Here is a 20,902-nt window from a genome sequence, read left to right on the forward strand (position 1 = left end):
AGGGAACAAAGTTCACTAAAAAATGTAATGTTGTATGACAATTACACAACAGTATCTGTAAGATGGTACCGAATGGTTGTATAAGGACTTCATCCATCCCACCCAAGCCACAAGATTTCTTAAAAAATTGTTTGACTATTTATTTACATCAAGGGTCGGAAACTCCCCTTTACATAAAATGCAGCATTACTCACCTCATACACGTATATATTGTCTGGCTCAGCCTGTATAGGAATAGTTACATCTATATCGTTTTCACTGTCATCACTATCGTTGAACACTGGCAAATTTAACGACGGAACTACATTATCTCTTAATATTCGTCGTGCATATCCTCCACTTTTGTAATCCTCATCGGCGAAATGTAAATGACAAATACGAAACTTTTTAAAGTCTTCCAGAGATGTCATATTTTTTCTAAATAGTTTAATGCTATTTCGCCAACGGTCTAACAATTCAGGGTCGGAAGGAAACTTGTGGCTCGGTACATCAAAAGGCGACGGGCAACCAAATACGCAACACTTTTGAACCATTTTACTCACAATACAACGTCACAACAAACTGAACACAATTAAAGGTGATTAAAGCCAAGCCACGTGTAATACACGTGTTCACAATTGCTCACTGTTGCTCACAATTAAAGTAAAATTTGTTTTTTTTTTTACATTTAAAGCGTCTCTAGATGGCACTGATCGTCACATCACTATCGCCATCTATGACATATTCATCATATACGGAAACTAAACCTCAAATTCAAAATTCGGTGGGAATTTCCAACCTTATTTATTTCATTATGCCGCTACTACCTAATTGTACCTAATTTCGGTTGATCTATAAGTAGCCATAAGTAGTGATCGGACTGATACGTATCGATGATACTCGAAAAATTCGATTTCAAAGTAATCAGTGAGAGGTATCAAAAGGTATCAAAATTTTAGATACTTGGTATCAATTATCGATACAGATACCTCTTGATTGATTGAAAGTATCAAACAAGTTCGTTTGATACTTCATGAAATTATTGATACCCATTTGATACTTTACGAAATTGTCAATATTCATTTGATATTTCACTAAAACATTGACGTCCATAATAGCCTTTGCTTTTACATTGAAAGACTACATGGTGGCCCTTGAGCCTGCCTCAAGACCAAAACGACATGAAAATTCCATAGGGCACGTTTTTAAAAGGCCTTGTGAATTTTAGTGAGTAGGCAAGTTTAATATCATGCAATGATTCGGCTTATTTTTAAAAAATTTCTAATTTTCCATACAATTTGTTCCTTCAGAGGGGACAGTCGAGTCTAAGGGGTTAAAAAACACTTTTGTCTACGAGGTAAGGGGATCTTTCTAAGTGGCTACGGCACTGACGATCATCAACAGAGCCCGTGAATCCAGCTGGGCAGCGCACGCCCACGATAGTAGGGTAAACCAATCAGAGAATGACCAAATTGTTGAATTTCTGGACGTTTAAGATTAATACTTGAATGTATTTATTTATAACAACAAAACAGCTATTGCAATTGTTATAAAAATGATTACTTATCCATAACATAATTTTTTTTAAATTATTTATAAAGCGCAACACGTGTAAAGGCCTAATAAATGACTGCTACATTTCTGAAATATTTTTAATAAGAATTGCACTTACTAATGTTTACTTGATACGCTAAACTAAAAATATGGGATATTAAAAGTGCAACAACGCTCCATTTATAAACATTTAATAATTTTTAAATTTATAATTTACATTTCTTGCCTAATGGTCATTCACTGGTATGAAGGCAATTACTGGTTGGTTTACCCTACAACCCAATAGAATCATCCCACAAAGTTTTTGACACCACTAGCCAAAGACTCTGTATAGTTAATACTTATTTTGTTTGCATTGGCACAGCTGAAAATACTAGAACGTTATATTTTTAATGAAAACTCATTTTTACAACTATTTATGTATTTTGTCACGAAAACATTTAGCTTACTGTTCATGTAGATAGTAAATGATTCCAAACTTTTCAGCAGTAATGTATTTAGATTGTTTCGCTAGAAATATCTTTGAATACTTTGTGCGCATACTTATACAAAATTAAAACAGGTGAAATGTGGGATGTGTTATAATAATGTTAAAAAAGTTAATTTTTGTATGCAGTATTTAATACCGTTTGTGTATCATCTGCACAATCAAATAACATGATTATATCATATTTATTATCAGACGATCATATACAATGACTGGTACAGTGCAAAATAATACATCAAATTCGCCCCATTTGGAATTTTTAGCTTTTTAACTCTCGGTATATCCGACAATTATTATTAACAAGAGCAACGATGATGATTTGCTGTATATAGTATATACAGAAATAATTCTAGGCATTTGCGGTTTAACAATTAATGCCGATTTTGACGTTTAAGTACATCTAACGCCTTTACTGATTTTAGCAGCAGACTGTACAGACAAGATGTCCCAAAAATTCCTCAAGACATGCACTAATAAAAATGAAAATGTAATACTATGTAAATTGAATTTCACAACTGTATTACACTATTTCCAGAAATAAATAATTATTTAAAACCTAGCATAAACTTGTACGTGCACGAACGAAATTTCTTTATTTCAGCATTCGAGTAAACGTTGTACTTGCAAACACAATTATAACTTCAGTTCATAAAATTCTTTATAAGTTTCTGTAGTACCATTAATTATTAAATGAATAACTTCGTTATTACAAGTTGCCAATTTACAATACCATTGAACTGAACTTTTGGAACACCTTATATACGCATCTGCAGATCAGAGAATCGTTGTTTCATCCATTCTGGGGGTAGTGATCTACGTTCTTTTATCGCGTCTGTGAACGTCAATAACAAAGCTATTGTATAATACGTAGAGATAAATTTATCTGCACATAATGGTTTCCCTAACGCCTCGATACGATACTCTAAACGCATATATATATTTACATGTTTGCCTTTTCCAAATCAATTACCTAATTCTCTTATTAATTATTTATTTATGCAATCTAGCTTATGTCCGTGTAATCTGTCTATAGAAGAAATCTGATTGCTTTTTGCCTATATACAGTTACTCACAAAATTGACTGTATACAAATATGAAAGGCTTCTTTTACGAGATACAAAAAGAAATATTAAAATAAACAAAACAAATTAGCGCTCAATTGAATTATTGTACGGTAGACTATATTACTAGGAGTAGATTATAAAGAAAAATAAAATTGGGTTTATCCTCATTGATAATTTTAAAGATACGTTTATTACAGGGGTTCTCAAACTTTATTCTTCGCGTACCATTCAAATATTTACACGAACAGTCACGTACCACCAATTAAAATTAAGATGAATACTGCAGTGTTGTGTAGTATTCATCTTTACAGGACGAGTGGTAATCATATCGTACCATAGTCTAAGAAACCCTGGTACATTATACTCGCACAAAATAAACATCTAGCAAAAGCATTTTTAAAGATTTATATTTTTATGGAGTTATTTTACAGTATTATTGCCATGTGTGTTCTCTACAAGATACAATTGAGCATTACTACAATTTCTTACAACTTTATGTCAATTCTCAAAATGACTTCAAAAGGAACAAAAATAAGTATTCATACTATAGAATCAACTGTAAAATTGTATTATAGAGGAGAGTATTTACAATGGCATCATTTGGCAGAAAGTATTTTAATCTTCAAAATGTTGAATAATTTGAACTATATAAACGTGCAAAAGGTTTATGAAAACTGACAAAAAAAGTATTTATCACTTTTTAACATATTTTTCTAAGAAGATATCACAATTCTTATTCATCTAACAGACCACTATTAAGAATATTTTAAAGCATTTTGAAACTTTTAATTAATTATTCAAAACTTTAAATCAATTTAACTGTATACAGAAAAATACCGTAACTGTAAACAGAAAAAACCGTAACTGTTCCGATGAACAAATTTGCAAAAGAAAAAAGGACACGGTTGAGCCATAACGCATGTATGTATAAAATGACCAAATGAAAATGTTGAAAGCTTAACAGAATTAATTTAATTGGTTCTGGGAGTTGCCAAAAATTGTATGAAGACAGTTTACTTATTCAAGTTCTTCTTGTTACGAATATACATTAATTTTGTGAGCAACTATACATCGACGCGTCGATTTTTTTTAAATAATATTAGAATAGCGATAGACAATTACAGTAGCAATATACACACGTACGACGTACAAATCTCTCGTTGAATACCTTCTGAACGATCGTGTGATTCAATTACATATGAATCACATACGACGCATTTTATACAGGGTGTAACAAACGTGTTCCAAGTCCCTGAAATGGGATACTCGTGAGGCGATTTGGAACAAGTTTTTCTTTAGCAACAATGTTATCCAAAGCTTCGTTAACGAGATATTAACGAAAAACACCGACCAATCAGAGCTTGAATCTGCCGGCCGAGTTCCCGCTGTAACGTTGGCTACCAATCACAGCGTGTAGCCAATGTTACCGCGAGAACTCGGTCGGCAAACTCGAGCACTGATTAGTCGGTGTTTTTCGTTAATATCTCGTTAACGAAACCTCGGATAACATTTTTGCTAAGGAAAAACTTGTTCCAAATCGCCTCAATAGTGTCCCATTTCAAGGATCTGCAACATTTTTGTTACACCCTGCATAGCATTTGTTTCAATCATTCATCGTTGAGAAGGCATTCTCTGACAAATTGTTTAGGGTTTAGTATGATACAGCATTATCACGATCCGTGACAAACAGCTTGCAAACTATTGTCACTTAAAAATAACGTTACTACCTCTTAACAAAAGATAGCTTAATTCTGATCGTACATTTCATATTTACAGAAATTAGTTTCCCTAAAATTGCAACGAAAAATTCTATGATGAGAAAATTAAAAGTGGAGGCAAATATTAGGTAGACTCTTTATAATAAAATTGTTCGTTAATCAAAGTATTCACTGTAGTTCTCTTCATGAAAATCGCTCAGATTTTCTTACCGCCACATTGATCGCTCTATCATGATTATTGCACTAAGTCATAAACTAAAAGAATGTAGTTAAATTATTTAAACATGTTGCCCTTCATTTCCTTCCCATCAATTCTAAAATGCTCTACTTATCATGACATGGAAAAGAGTGCTCGAAGAAATTTTTTTACTCTCTTTTAGGTAACTCCTTTCTTTTTTAGTGAAAAATTAAAAATCAGGAATAGAACATATCAATTAATATGTACATGAAGGGAATTAACCTCTTTATCGCTATACTAGTTACGCGAATCACCCTTCAAATCCATCGAAACCAATCTCGCATGGCACAGTACTCAAGGTTACTCCCTTGCGTAGGATACAAGCTTTATTAAATATTAAACACACTCGTACATACACTCATCTCTTTTTCGTCGCATCACATTTGCATATATTATGCATCATTATTTTTCAATAACACCGAATCTCGACTGTGTGTTTCTTTGTTAAAATTACATTGCCCGTGTACATTCAGGGACGTATCATTCCTTTCTTTGGTCGTCTCGAGAGAATTTGGTTATTCTACTGACACCACGTCGCAGAAATTATTAATTCGTTCTTCTATACGAAATAATTCTCGAAAAATAGTCTTTTCGTACGAGAATCAAAATTAACCAGAAAAACGACAAATGACCCGAAGAATAAAGAGTTCACATTCTGATTTTAAACCAAACATTGGTGCCTTGCCCTCAGCGTTTCCCCTTAATGACTAATAACGCTGAGAATTATCAAGTACCGTGGATGTGTAAGTATTTATGAAAATAATTTTACAACAATTCCATCTCTGTTAGTCATCTGCGTGATTCGGACGCATACGCTGTGATAGTGTTGTCCACACATCCAGCTGCTAGAACTACACGATAAGGGTGAAAGCTTAAACAACTTACTGGACTGATACGTGTAGCCATAAATCCTTCATGGAATTTTATTGTATTTAAATGATGACCCGTTGTGTTATATATACTTATACAGTGATTCGTCGACCCACTGAAATAAGAACAATAAATAATATTATAAACTCGTATTGTTGCACGTCAAACTTTGGATGTACAAGAAAATATGAAACGAGAGAATTCAGACAAAAATCCTTTGTTGCTTAATGTTAAAACTCTTCATCGATTACTTACTTCTACTTTCAACTAAATGTAATAAAAAATAGAAGTACATCAAACAGTAAAAGTGAACATTAAAAATATTTTGTGTTATTAACGCATTTCTTATTTCATTTGCTAACATAATGTGATATTATAAAATTATTAAATTTTGAATTCAGGATATATTGATTTTAATAAAAAAACCTGACAGATCTATACATGTTTTTTTATCCTTGTATTGAAGATTAACATTTTTTATGTTAAATAAATTCATTTAAATGAAATGCTGTATTTGTTTTTATTTAACAAATCTAAAAAATAAGTTTGTCAATAGTATCCATTATATACTTAAATATCCTTAATGGAGTAATTTATGAGATTTTCTACTATTTCTTGTAATGAACGATACATCATTTTGAACGATACTTATTGATAGTATATTAAAAAAAATTAAACAATGGCATTTAGAAACTTAGGAATTAATTGTTAAAGGAAATACAATGTATTCGAGACTTACCAAGCAAAAATATCAGCCACTTCATGCGCTGCCAATGCTGTAATACCTTGCGTTATCTGTACAGTGCTTACAGACGAATTTTTCCTAAGATCAAATATTCTAATGTCCCCTGACGATGACCCAGTGAACAGTTGTGGCGCCGATCTCTCAGATTTTCTCAAAGATGTCTCCAACACCCATGCTGTGTGCTCTCTCCAGATCATAACTCTTGACTCTAATGGAGGTAATCTTCGATCGAATAAACGAACGGAACCGTCACCGCAGCCCACTGCCATCATTGCACCTGTACATATTTTCAAACATCTTGTTCCTTCAATTTTCTTTAAACTGCACGTAGTAATTAAGGGGTCATGCTCAGTCAGAAATTTTCAAAAAATCGATTTTTCACTTTCTATATTTTCTTTAAGTACAACATCTCGAGAATATTCTATGCAAGTTTCAAGGTAATCCAATTAAAAGTGACATAGTTACAGGCGTTAAAAAATGAAGATTTTATATAAGTGTAAGCTTGACTTGAAACTTTAAACGCGTTTTTCTCGAAACTACATTTTTCAAAGCGGTGATCAATATTTCTCGAAAACTACTTTGTCGATTTACATGAAACCTTTTGCGCCTTATTTCAAATCAGAAAAACTTGTCCTTGAACGAAGGACTTTTCTTTTCGTTCCATACTTTTTTTTAATTGACCAAAAACGAGTGATTTTTAGGTGAAAATCGCACTTTTTCAGGAAAATATTTGCCATTTTGTTCCTAATCAATATTTCGAAAAACCCCACGTTCCTGAACAAGATTGGTTCTTCCATTACATAAATCTTACTGAATTTTTAATTTCAAATGAACCGTTACGAAGTTACAATGATCACAGCAGACCACTTTTTGTGAAGAGACATCCGGGAGATCGCTCACCATTTATTTACTAATAAATATTTTTAAATTAAAAAATTACCTTATTTACATTTATTACATTTTTTTAAAACGGTCTTATAGTTTTTGAGAAAAAAATTCCCAAAGAACACTCTTTTTTCCGCCTACTGACCCTTTAATAGTCTCTAGACTAGCAAAAAGACTCGATAGACACAAGTTACATGGTTTTAAGGAACAAACTTAGTAAACAGAATTTTCTCTTCAGATTATTTTCTATGAATATACTGAGATTAAATTATTCAAACGTTATATCGAATATTTAATACAACCAATATAAGTTTACCATTTAGGATTTTGTTTTTCTAATTGTACATTTTAAAATTCACAGCCATTTCAACGAATCATATTATATAATAATAAAAATATATCTATTGGTAATCGTAATAATATGGAAATATTCGACTTAAGAAAAAGAATTACATATGGTTTATCAAGTTCATAACCTCTAGAACCATATTACTTGTGTCTTATACATTTTTTATGAAATTTAAAATTCAACAGATATATCAAGGTGTTCTGTTTAGACTGTATTGCGGAAAAAATGTATAATTGTAATACGGATATCTAAATAAAAGACTGTATAAATTGAACACACATATAATTGACACGTTCATAGGATTTTTTCTTTAAATTTGTTTTCTTACCAAACATGCCAACATGTAGTTAGTTGTATTGTAATAGAGCAAATGCAATATAACTTTATTTTTATTTTTATTGTAAAATGTGTCTTTAGTAAATGTAACGTAGAATGTACGAATGACTGACCTACACCATCAACATCAATGCACGTAGCACAGCAATCAGCACCTGTAGGTATGTCTTGTTTCTTTAATTCAGTCTCTGCGTCCCAGAGCCTAACAATGCGAACGTCACCCGTCACAGCTAGAGTAAGCGATTTCTGTTCCCACTTGGTAACTAAACCAGCTGTTGCTGCAAAAAGTTTTAATTAACGCACCAAGTTATAGAATGCATAGTTAATTATTTTCGGACATAATGTAACGTAAACATGAAAAAAATACAACACATGAAAAGAAAGACAGCTACGTTTCAACATACAATACATATTATTGTCAGTGTTATTCACTTATCATACAATATATTTCTTCTGTATGTAACGAAAGTTATTTATAATCCAAAAGAATACCTTCTGTTTATTCGGTGCAAGAAAAAGGAAAATGTATTTACTCATCTAGTACTAACAAATTTGTTTAAAATAGTATATGTATTTTTCATTACAAGACTAGTATAAGAAATAAAATAGTAAAAGAAAAATGTCAGTCACTTATCATATCTAAAGCAGACATGGAAAATCATCAAATTTATTGATGATATTGAATATATACTTTCTAGAGAATATTTAAGTTAAATAGTTAATATTTAACGTTAGTATAGAATCACGAAACGCGTAACTTCTATGAAACATCGCTTCTTTTTCAGTTCTATAAAAAGTGTGTAATATCATATATATATATAGTAAAAATATTGTAATACCATAGCATTTGGAAAAAAGGTTGTAGAAATACAAAATTTTCGTATGTTTCGTACAATGCTTATATCACTATTATATCCGGTAAATCTCATATACGTTGTAAATTAATTTTAGTAATTACAAATATATAACTTGCAGCAGTCACGGAAAAAGTTTGTATTCTAGTCCTTAGTACCTACAGTTTAATATTTACCAATACAGTAGTTACTATTGGGTGGAGGTGACAAAGGTTAAATACCATGTAGCTTTAATGAAATATTGTAAACAGAAGTTTTAAATATCGATTCACAAATGACGTTTGTAGTCTGAGATTCAGGCCGCTTCTAGGTATGTTAGGGTCCCTTACGGCGGTTACATGAATAGACGATCCCAATAGACCATTAATTTTACGAGGACACAATACTACAATATGCAGGGTGCGGCAATAACTATGTCCACTTTGAATATTGCCGTTATTTGCAATAATATGAAAAAATTATATATACAAAACTTACACGGTATAGAGGGTGGCATATTGTGACACAAACATTTTTTGCGTGGATTAAGGCATAGAGGAGATATCAAGGTCATCTGTATTTTTTTTAATGGAATGCTATGTTTTGTTTATCGCGCTGTGATAGTGGGCGTTGAGACGACTTCAGCGAGCTATCATTGAAGGTCTTGCAAGGTCAAATGTGGTAGTAAAATAAACTTTCTTACATTACAGGAGATGCTCGAAGTGGTGACCGTTTGCGTCAATGCAAAGTTGCAATCTTCGTATCGCTGCATCACGTGCATGTCTTATCGTTTCTGAACTTATTCTAGCACATGCTGTATTATTTCATAGCGGACATTATTAGAAAATGCACATTATGCTCGGAGAGTAATAGATGCACTGAACGAACTTTACCCAAATAAATGGATAGGACGTGGAGGATTAGTTTCTTGGCCACCTCGTTCTCTAGATTTAACCCCATTAGATTTTTTTCTCTGGGGAGCATTGAAAAATGCTGTTTATCAAGAAGTACCCACTACACCAGAAAATATGAAGCAACGGATAATTGCAGCAGGTGCTAAAATAAGTTCAGAAACGATAAGACCTGCACGTGATGCAGCGATAAGAAGATTGCAACTTTGCATTGACGCAAACGGTCACCACTTCGAGCATCTCTTGTAGTGTAAGAAAGTATATTGTACTACCACATTTGACCTTGCAAGACCTTCAATGATAGTTCGCTGAAGTCGTCTCAACACCGGCTATCACATCGCGATAAAAAAAAACATAGCATTCCATTAAAAAAATAGAGATGACCTTGAAATCTCCTCTATGCCTTCACCTACGCAGAAAATGTTTGTGTCACAATATGCCACCCTCTATACCGTGTAAGTTTTGTACATAACATTTTTTCATATTATTACAAATAACGGCAATATTCAAAGTGGACATAGTTATTGCCCCACCCTGTATATACAAGAGACAGCAAGATAAGTTTTAAATTCATATCTGATTTTTAAATAACATCCCGAACGTGCCCTAATTATTCGTTGTTTGCATTGCATTACCCCTTTTAGAAGAAAACGGCTACGCACCGGTCGTGGTCTTCGTCGCTGGTTGTATGTCAGCCAGTGCTTGCCAAGCGGTAAGTAAAATTGGATCACGGCTTAGCGTGCTGCTATAATTTTTCCAAATTCTAACCGAGCCATCGTCAGATCCAGTCATCAACAAAGTAACATCGTGGGCGTTGATAAACTCGAGAGCTGTAACGCGCGATGCCTTGTTCCCGCGACTTGGGCAATAAGTTAACTTTGTACCAGTCTGAAAATCCCACACTCTATAGGCAAATAATTATATTAATAGAGCTGCTTTCGACAGAATCGTGGTGTTACAATAAAACAGTGAACAATAAATACCCAACGAAATCTTTCAATGCCACAGCCAAATGAGGTTCAAAGGGATGAAACGTTAAGACCTCCGGGGAATGGGGACATCTTGCATGGAATATTTGTGACTCTACTCTACTTTGTACTGCTCGTAGTTGTTCTTCTTTTGCTTCGCGTCTATGTCTTTTGTTTCTTAGATACCTGAATGTTCAAGATTGCAATATTATTTGGTAATAAAAGTGCTTGTACAAGATTCCACAGTATTATCAGACTTACCTCCACTCTCTTTCGTAATGAGCTCTGCTTTCCATGTCATTCATTGATTCAGTTTCAATTTCTACACTGACAGGTTGAGCAAACTGAGCGCAACTCCATTCGACGAACTGTGAAGTTGTTAGTGGTGTTTTGATTCCAGCTACTTCGTCAGCTTCCTCTGATATCTGTAATAAAAATATGAAATATGCGAGGACAAGCATTTCTATCTTATAGAAATTATTGAGAAAGTCAGAAAACAACTCCAATGGGATATTACTAAAGGAATATTTTAATCTACAACTCAAACAATTCATATATTTAATATTTGTTAGGCGGAATGTCTTCTATATATTTATTAGTCTTTATCTTTTTATAAATATGAAATGTAATGTATATAACTAAGAAATTTGTTCACACGTAGAGTATTTGCACCCTTGAAGAAGCAATTAGCAGTTAAACTTTAAAACTATATTTTTATTTTCAAAATGGTGGACAATATAGCAAGGATTTTCGATATCAGTATCTAACTCGGAAACCAGAATTTCATACTGCTCAGTACATTCAATATACTTTTTACATTTTATAAAAAAAACATTTGTTTTTTAATATAACATTCTGAACACTTCCTATAAAGACAAGTAGTTGTAGACTACTCGAGTTCGAAAATGAATATATGAACTTTCTTAATGTTTTTGCGTCTTCCAACCACTAATGGAAATAAATCTCACATATTAATGAAATATTTTTTATAAAAATAAGTACAATTTTATTCTTACCGTATTAGGAATTGGTTTCCTTGATCGAGTGGTGTGTGACGGTAGTCTCGAGGAACGCAAGAGATCTGTTCCAGAATTTACTGTGGGCGGTGATTCCCCTTTGCTATTGCTTAATTTAATGGAAATAGATAAAATGAAATTGTTCATAAATAGTATGAAATTAATTGTACATCAACTAACCTTAAGTAAGTTGTGCGATTCGACGGAGACGGTGGAAGAGACAACGACGATGTTTTCATTTCAATTCCTTCTTTCGGTATGGCAGATTCTTTCACCTGCAAGAAGAAGCGTTACATCGTTTTTCGGAGGAATTTTCATAGTGAAAGAATAGGTGTATTTACACGAACGTTCCAATCTGTCAATGTTACACATCAAACTGAGAGGATAGGTTAAAATTGACAGATTGGAACGTCCGTGCAAATACGTCTTTTAAAGCGTCCATTCTAAACCGGCGTGCGAGCCGGGAGCGAACGTGTAAATGTACCTAATGTCACAGTAATATATATATATGTTACTAATGAACCATATTTACTTGGTTTCGAATGTGATTAGTCACTTTTTGAGACATAGCAGCAACCGCAGGATGAGGATCATTGTCAAGGTTGCACAGCCCATGCCATAGTTTCATGTAAACACTACCATAGGAAAGACTTGGTAAATTTCCCAGCGAACTGTGTCCTATAATCAAAACAAGAATTCATTACATTCTCCGTTGAACATTAACCACACCCAAATTGTACGATATAATGTGCTTCTAGACAATAGAACAATGAAATCAGCATTAGCAAAGTATAAACGAATATCTAAAAATGAAAGATGAACTATGTACGAACATGCAATGGAATTTCCAATCATTATTACCAAGTGACTCGCAAGGTTTCCTCACGAACTCCCAATTATTTCCTGGCACACGAATGAAACAATATAAGGAATTGTTATCCAGAATCCGACAGTAGAAAGCTGGTAACTCTAATCAGACCCGAGGCACAGTTACTTACCTAAACTACTAATAGACGATGAAGACGACACTCTCTTAATACGATCCCCTCCAAATCCATCCGTACTGTCTACGCTGTACGTGTTATTAGGAGAGAGCATTTTTAATCTATCCCTGGAACTAATGCGTCTCATTCCACTAAACGGCGAGAATGTTTCGACGACAAGGTCTTTACGGCTATTTTCTTCGGCCAAAGCTAAAGTTACAAAGGAATTCTCGAAGTGTAAAACCATCCATTGAAGCGCTACTACTAATTCCTGTAAAGCGATTCATATTGTGCGTTTGCATTAAAACGATCGTATCTATATATACAGGGTGTCCCACGCAACTGGAACAGGCTGTACCTCAAACAGTTGGGAATAGAAGATGTTATAAGTAAAAGTTAAATGGTATCAGACGGTGCATAATATGCAACTAATTTTATGCACTTTTGTGCATCGGTGCATCAGAAAAATGCAACTGCACTTTTTTTTAAAATGGAAACCTATGTTTTTGACTACACTAATCGATGCAGTTTCTTGTGCTCTACATAAAAGTACTAACATACTTATGCCCTAAACTTATTCGTTAGGAAGTTATCGAAGGTAAAAGTTCTCTGACTTATTTCGGTCTCTCGGCAAGTGTTCCGGAGTACCTTCATTATATTCCATTACAATGTTTGTAAACATGAAGCTTCGATAACGTCCTCACGACTAAGTTTAGGGCATAAGTATGTTAGTACTTTTATGTAGAGCATAAGAAACTGCATCGATTGGTGCAGTCAAAAACATAGGTTTCCATTTAAAAAAAAAGTGCAGTTGCATTTTTCTGATGCACCGATGCACAAAAGTACATAAAATTAATTGCATATTATGCACCGTCTGATACCATTTAACTTTTACTCATAACATCTTCTTCTATTCCCAACCGTTTAGGAGGTAAGCCTGTTCCAGTTCCGTGGGACACCCTGTATATACTGTAATTGTACTCAATTATGTAACAAACTCACATACTTTTCTAACTAAAGGGCACATGTCGTGAGATACAGTATTAATCAGCGTTATAGCGATGATCTGATCGATATTATTTGCATGTTCGCTTCGTGTTGTAACACTATTTACGAATGTGCCCAAAGCGTAAACACTAGCTGCTCGAACCTACGATAATTTTACAGTTAATTAGTATCGTTCGATGCAAGGTGACACGTGAATCACAAGAATAAAATTATATATTCATTTTTTACCTCAGGAACTGAATCCCTTAATAACGTAAACAGTTTCTCGTGTGCGATATCTCGAACGCCACACCACCTCGCTTTGTCATAATTATGCCAAAGCCTCGCAAGACATAAGCACAGCCATTGACGTAACAACGAGTTCGAATCCCCAAGTTGTTCCAGACAAATCGAAACAAGGCTACCGTGATTAGCAGCCACCTGACCTTGCCGGTAATCGTTCACGATACTGGCCAATACAAATGCCGCTAACGTTCTGTATTCGCTCTAAAATAGAACGAAGCAAAGTCATATAAAAAGATTGCACTTTTCGAAATCTTCTCGATGAATAGAATGGAATACGACAATACCGGGACAGAAGTATCTTGAAGGACAGATAAAAAATACTTGTGCCCTCCGTCTCGTACGAGATCTCCTTGACATGTCTGTAAATACATACACAGTGTGTAAATTCATTCGAAATGGTTGTTCAATAAGAGTGTAAATTATGTTTTCAAGCGTAAGAAATTGAAACTTACACTGTCAACCGCAAGAATTTTCGCCCAGATAAAAACAAGCAGGGGACGTAATTCCCTGGCGTTGCTCTGAAGTAATTTCAGAACGTATGGAAATATGCCTACGCTAAGAGCCAGGTTTACCGCCCACGGGCCGAGATCAAGAAAACGCCCTAATAATTCTAACGCCCTTAGTCTATGTACTTGACTTAACAGGACTTGAAGTACTATTGGCAGTTGTTCCGGAGGGTTACGATTCTTCGAACCCAGAGTGAGCCATACTTGGAAGGCTGTCAGTTGTTCTTCGAAGAAAGGTGAGTGCACAAACTGATCTTCGTTTTCTAGAATAGACGGTAATTGTGCTAAACAGAGATCAAGTGCCAAGTCCCATGCTTGCCACATAGGATGCTAGATTCATAGGAAAAATCGATTAATTGATGAAATAACAGTCACGAATATTTAATAATACGACAATTATACGAAGTTGTGTTTACCTGAAAAGTTGGTGGTAACTTTGGACAAGAAACTGGAGTGCAATCGTACGATCGAAGTATCCTTTCAGCGAGTAAAAAGTTTCGAAACAAACTAGCAACTAATAAATCTTGTCTGAATAATCTCTGGAATAAATCTAGAAAATCAAATATATTTATTGTATACTACTTTTTGTTCGACGTTTTGATTACATGGAAATAACTATGAAGCAACAATTTACCTCTTGGCAAAGTGTTCCATGCTATCGTGTCGGTAATTGCTGTAAATATCCAATTAAGTTCTCCTAACATTGTTCTTCTATCGGTTAATTGTCCTGGAATTCTGAAATTTATTTCATTTATCTTGCAACAGAAACCATTTCCAATGCTATATTTCAGAGAGATTCTTATTCTAGGAAATAATACGATCTTCCTTCAGTCAGAATGTAACCATGCGTATAGATTATACAACTACCTGCAGCTTACTCAAATATTAATAATTAACATTTTGTTTGTCGTCTCTTTTAAAACTTTATAGTGAACTTCTGTAATCTCCGAGAATTATCAAACTTCCAGGCTACAACCGTTTCTGTTATCTAGTTACATTCTGAATGAAAAGTATAAATTATGCTTATCGTTATATAGTTCTGGAAATGTTTAGAATGTTCTTACTTGTCGATTAAATCTAATGATATTTTCGGTACCAACTTCGACGTATTTTGCATCACAAACCTGCATAAATTAAAAAAAACAAATCAGTTCTTTAAGAAGAATGAACTATTCGCAATATTTGTTTTTATATCCTTACCATCGCAATGCGATCTTTATCGGAGTTGTAAGACACGAGGTAAATATATCAGCAGGTAGATCTGGATTCATAGGTAAAATCTGATTAGCTGCGCATGCTGCTAATTGAATACAATTTTTGTACGATGGTACAGTGGTGCTTCCGAATGTAGTGACCCCAGTGGCACGATTCTGTTGCACCGCCTGTTTTTCCATCTGGGAAGCAACATTTCGAATATATTTACGCCTAACCATTACCTTCAACAAAATATTTACAGGATTTTTCTACCTCGTATTCCTTCTCATGTTGTTCTGCAAACTGCTGAAAAGACTCTACAATAATACCTGCGTTAGAGCAATCGTATACGTAGATACTAGGAGCTCCCATCCATGTCTGTAAGTCATATACAGACAAAGGAATGTATTGCGTGTACGTCTATAAAAAGAATTCTGTGTTGAAGCATTTCCCCGAAATGATTAAATTATGAAACAATTCTATTGGCATAGACAAAGTCAAATGGCTCTTTTTAACTAAATGTTATAACAAATGAGTACCTTAGAATCGTTCCTTAAATTTGATTTTATTAACGACTAATAAAGATCATATAGTACTTTCTTTGAAACGTAACTATTATATTACAACATGTAAAACATGCAAGATTAAATATGCACGTACTAAAATTGGTAAGTTTATAGAAGGTGACATTTGTTCAATTTTGAAAATTCATGCAACACGTATGTATTCGTGCTGACAATAAGTAAAACTGGAATGTAAGGAACAGACGTATTAGCAAAGTATTATTCATATGTTCGCTGATCCAGAACATTTTCCAATTCGATTATCTGAAACGATACACCATACGAAAAAATTGTATTCTATATATATCTTCGACATATTTACGCATATAGAATAACACTCGTCTTGGTCCACCTATATAATACTAATTACATACTGAATAATTTATACAGTTCACACGTGTCAAATTACAAAAACAAAATAATACATTAATTTCTATACGTTTTCCTACAACATTCTGAATAATACATACAGCTCTACTGGACAAAATGTGTAGCATGAATTTTCAATATATTGATCGCAGAAATATTTGGATTAATATTAATTTTTTCCATTAAACTTTTAGAAGAAACTTTGTATTATACATATACATGTGCTACTAAGATTCAATACAGTTTCCAAAGTATATGGTCTTTATTCTATTTGGCAATCACTGCACTATTTAATAGGAAGAGAAAAACAGTATCTGACTTTATTTATGCGCACAGAGTTGCTTTATACTTTCATTAAAGAAATGTGTTTCTAACCCTATTAAATACCCATATTTCACCGTTACTAGTAGGTTTAGGAACACCATGACCGTTATAATGGAACAATACTCTTTCTTCTTTCGCGTTACGTCTCAAAGAAGTGCATAACTTTTTTACTTCCTCTACAGTAGGATCTAAACTCTGTTTGTAACGAGCTCTTGGCTGCCATCGTTCGTACTGTTTCTGTAAATTGGAACCTATAGTTTCCAAAGCTTTTTGTGGGCTTACCGATAAAGGATCTGTGAAATTAATAGAAACATTAAACGTAAGAAACTTACAAAGTGAATATTTCATTTGCTTTCTGTTGTATCAATCTACACTATAACAATGTAGAATGCTATTTGAAAAAAAGAAAATAAGATTTGAACTGCTTAATGACATTGATAGCTGTATCATCATACAGAATTCAATTCACATGCAAGACGCTAAAATTGAAATATCGAAAAATGAAAAGTGTATAACTTACTGGGGACATTAGTTACGTATAACATGTTAATCTTGATACAATTTGGCATAAAGATAGTACATAGAAAAATATTTGACACGTATTTTTCTTAACTGCTGACATTCATATATAGGGATTTAAAATAGCCCCTGATATTTGAGGTGAAAAACATATTTTCCTTAATATCTCGTAAACTATTCGATATAGAAAAAATATTTGTTAACAAAAACTTATATTCTTTAATAGTTAAAATAACTACATAAGCAGTTTTTCGAAATACCAATTTGTTTAAGAAATATATCGAAAATTAGTAACTTTTTGCATATTTTTCTTGCTAATTGTTGTTCCATTTTCCATAGATTTATTAAGAGAAATTGTAGACCGATATTACAAGGAAAAATATTACAACCTTATGCTTAATGTATTCCTACCGTTTCAGCCCTTAAACTTTAAACTAAAAATTTTAAGGAACTCATATTTCTTTTATTGGTCTACAGTTTCTCTTAACAAATCTACGGGAAAATGGAACAACAGTTAATAAGAAAAATATCCAAAATGTTACGAATCTTCAATATATTTGTTAAACAAATTGGTATTTCGAAAAACTGCTGATGTAGTTATTTTTACCGTTAAACGACACAAATTTTTGTTAATAAATATTCTCTATGTCGAATAATTTACGAGATATTCAGGAAAATGTTTTTTTCACACCAAATTTAAGGGCTGTTTTGACCCCCTAGATATGAATGTCAGCAGTTAAGAAAATATTTTTCAATGACTACCTCTTCGCCAAAATCTGTAAAAATCGGCGGCGATTACACTTAAATGATACCCCCGGTTAGATCTTTTTCATAATCCCCGATACAAATAAGAACAAAACACAGAAAATTCGAATTAATGATAAATTTAGCGCCACCTAGTAGCTATCATCCAAAGTGACATTCATTTAGGAACTGTTGTCATACGCATGCATAACCTCAAAATTCCATTATATAATGGGAATGGCAGCGGGAATTGTGGGATGTAAATAAACCAGAATAAATACCTATCCAACACTCGAGGCGAGCGCATGGTTGCGTCTTGACAATGTCCGGCGGATCGACGCCGACGTTTAAACACAAAACTAGAGCCACGCTCACGGTTTTCATCTAGAAAAAAACGATTAATTCGAGAAACCATCGCGTGGAATTAAATACGTAGTTCTCCGAGATCGCGACAACCGAGCTCGAATATAAGGAGGAAAAAAAACAAACCCGTTCTTTCATTCTCCATGTCTGTGTGATACAGTTGACGCCCTCGATCGTCGCCGTGTGCCGCGGCTTGCAAAACGCGAGCTGTATTTTCCAATCGTCCTCCTCTGTCAACTTCGAATTCTCTTCCTCGTGGCATGGCTTCGAGGCAGTTACTGACATTGTACGCCCGTGACTTGGAAAAAGTTTCTGTCGTGATTTTACGAGGGACACGCGTCAGTTACGAATGATTCACCACCGATATCATGTGACCGTGAATTCGAGCTATCAACTGACAATATTCAATAGCCAACAAACGCACAAATATATTTTAACGGAGCACAGTTTCGTAAGTTTACTTCATCGGCCGCCATCTTACTCTCACGGCGTTACCAATAAACTCTTGCGAAGCGTAGAGATCATTTGATCGTAAAGGAGCATCCAGATAGCGTCGTTTATTACCCGCGTTATTTAAAACTTTTCAACTACGTTTGAATAATGGTACAAACCAATGGCGGGGAAAATAGTGTTTCAAGGAAACCACTAAATGTTTACGTAGTGTACGGCAGTAATGATGGCAGAAATATATATATGAGCTGATTCCTTGTGCAAAAGTAAATCTAAAACATAAAATTAATATTTCTATTTAAAGCTTTGGTTTCGAGAAAATATGATTTGAATAATGGCTAAATTTATATGCTACTCAATATGACATATGAATGACGTATCTATTCTTTTCTTAATGTATTTACTTCTTGTACATAATAATGATGACAATCAGACGTACATGTACAGACACCTCTCGATTATCGTCCCAAACTCGGGTTCGCGCTGGGACAATAATCAAATAGGGAGAAATGTTTCAGACCCTTGTAAATTGATTTTTTTCCCGAAATCGGAGCGTCGGCAACAAAAGCAGAGGGCCAACAAAGTATGCGCTTCACAGGTTTCATGCCCCCCCTTCCAGTGGTGGGGATAACGCCTGGACAATAATCATGTAGAACAAGGAAGATAATAATCGAGAGGATTCTGTATTAAGTGAATTTTCAAAGTCAACCTTCTCGAAAACCAAACTATACCCTATTTCAAGAAATAAATTATTCCTTATTTGATGAGACGTTTATTTATTACTTGATTTTGGTAAAAATAACTAATTACACAATATACAGTGTATTATATTATTATTTCCATAAATAATTATAAGCCTTTATGTGGTAATCATCAGCTTGGACTCGACTTTCCCGTCGGTTAACGAATCAAAGGAAATCGAGTCTAGCTTGGCTCAGTTTGAATATGTTTGTGGATCCACTCCCATGGATCATAAAGGATTTACTTCAAATTGACCGTGTATGCTTTGGCTCGATTAGTCAATATGCGCTCACTAAACAATTTTGTTGAAGTTTGTTGCTAACAATTTGTCAAAGTTTGTTGAGCCTACAGATGAGTTTCGCGCCATTGGAATTCAACCTAAAGAGTGTTCAATTGATAAGATATTGAAGAATAAGTATGCATTCAATACGATGAATGTTTCTGTTGAACAATATATTGAAATAATTAAAAATTCTATTTCTTCGTGACAACTTCTATCCCTTCGAAATAACAAAATCCTTTCCTACAAACTTTTTCGAATTCATTACAAACGAAGATAATTGAAGATGCTGAAGTTGGGTGATACAGGATTTCACGAATTCAGAGAATATAACTGTTCCCATTTAGAATATCCTTGCTATTTTGAGAGCTCTGACAAGATTTTGTTTATACACGTTGTACACGATATCAACAGACCAGACCGGCGATACTTTCATTTTTTTATATGGTATGCTATACTGAGTTTTTTTTATTGCAATAGCATACCGAGATAGCACATGACGCCTTAAAGACGTCTATTTTAGGTCTAAGGCGCCTTTACCTACTACAAATTTATTACAACACGATTGCTAGCATACGTATTACATCCCTCTTGATATCATGCAAGTTTTATAAAGAATA

The 20,902-nt window shown here is 33.9% G+C and overlaps 1 protein-coding gene across 1 annotated transcript; it reads right to left on the reverse strand.

Moving 5' to 3' along the window:
* Window positions 1-5,773: 5,773 nt before the first annotated feature.
* Window positions 5,774-19,296, reverse strand: LOC107185610 (regulatory-associated protein of mTOR). Its single transcript, XM_015573335.1, has 23 exons — window positions 18,938-19,296; window positions 18,730-18,832; window positions 17,237-17,478; window positions 16,203-16,349; window positions 15,936-16,129; window positions 15,800-15,859; window positions 15,370-15,470; window positions 15,152-15,285; window positions 14,682-15,065; window positions 14,514-14,588; window positions 14,173-14,430; window positions 13,943-14,086; window positions 12,952-13,207; window positions 12,815-12,856; window positions 12,486-12,631; window positions 12,134-12,228; window positions 11,954-12,062; window positions 11,199-11,362; window positions 10,953-11,123; window positions 10,632-10,873; window positions 8,339-8,503; window positions 6,650-6,932; window positions 5,774-6,025 (listed from the first exon to the last, which is right to left on the reverse strand). The coding sequence occupies exons 1-23, from the start codon at window positions 19,094-19,096 to the stop codon at window positions 5,830-5,832; spliced, it is 3,870 nt and encodes a 1,289-aa protein (XP_015428821.1). The 5' UTR covers window positions 19,097-19,296; the 3' UTR covers window positions 5,774-5,829.
* Window positions 19,297-20,902: the final 1,606 nt, after the last annotated feature.

This window comes from Dufourea novaeangliae, unplaced genomic scaffold (genome assembly GCF_001272555.1).
Source record: "Dufourea novaeangliae isolate 0120121106 unplaced genomic scaffold, ASM127255v1 scaffold48, whole genome shotgun sequence".
Lineage (NCBI taxonomy): Eukaryota > Metazoa > Arthropoda > Insecta > Hymenoptera > Halictidae > Dufourea > Dufourea novaeangliae.

Excerpts from the sequence above, each read along its gene's own strand:
- LOC107185610 (XM_015573335.1), bottom strand. The coding sequence starts at position 19,096 with ATGTCAGTAACTGCCTCGAAGCCATGCCACGAGGAAGAGAATTCGAAG. Across the intron at positions 17,479-18,729 it reads TCGCCTCGAGTGTTGGATAG|ATCCTTTATCGGTAAGCCCA; the intron begins GTATTTATTCTG and ends TTAATTTCACAG. Across the intron at positions 10,874-10,952 it reads GCATTGAAAGATTTCGTTGG|AGTGTGGGATTTTCAGACTG; the intron begins GTATTTATTGTT and ends ATTTGCCTATAG.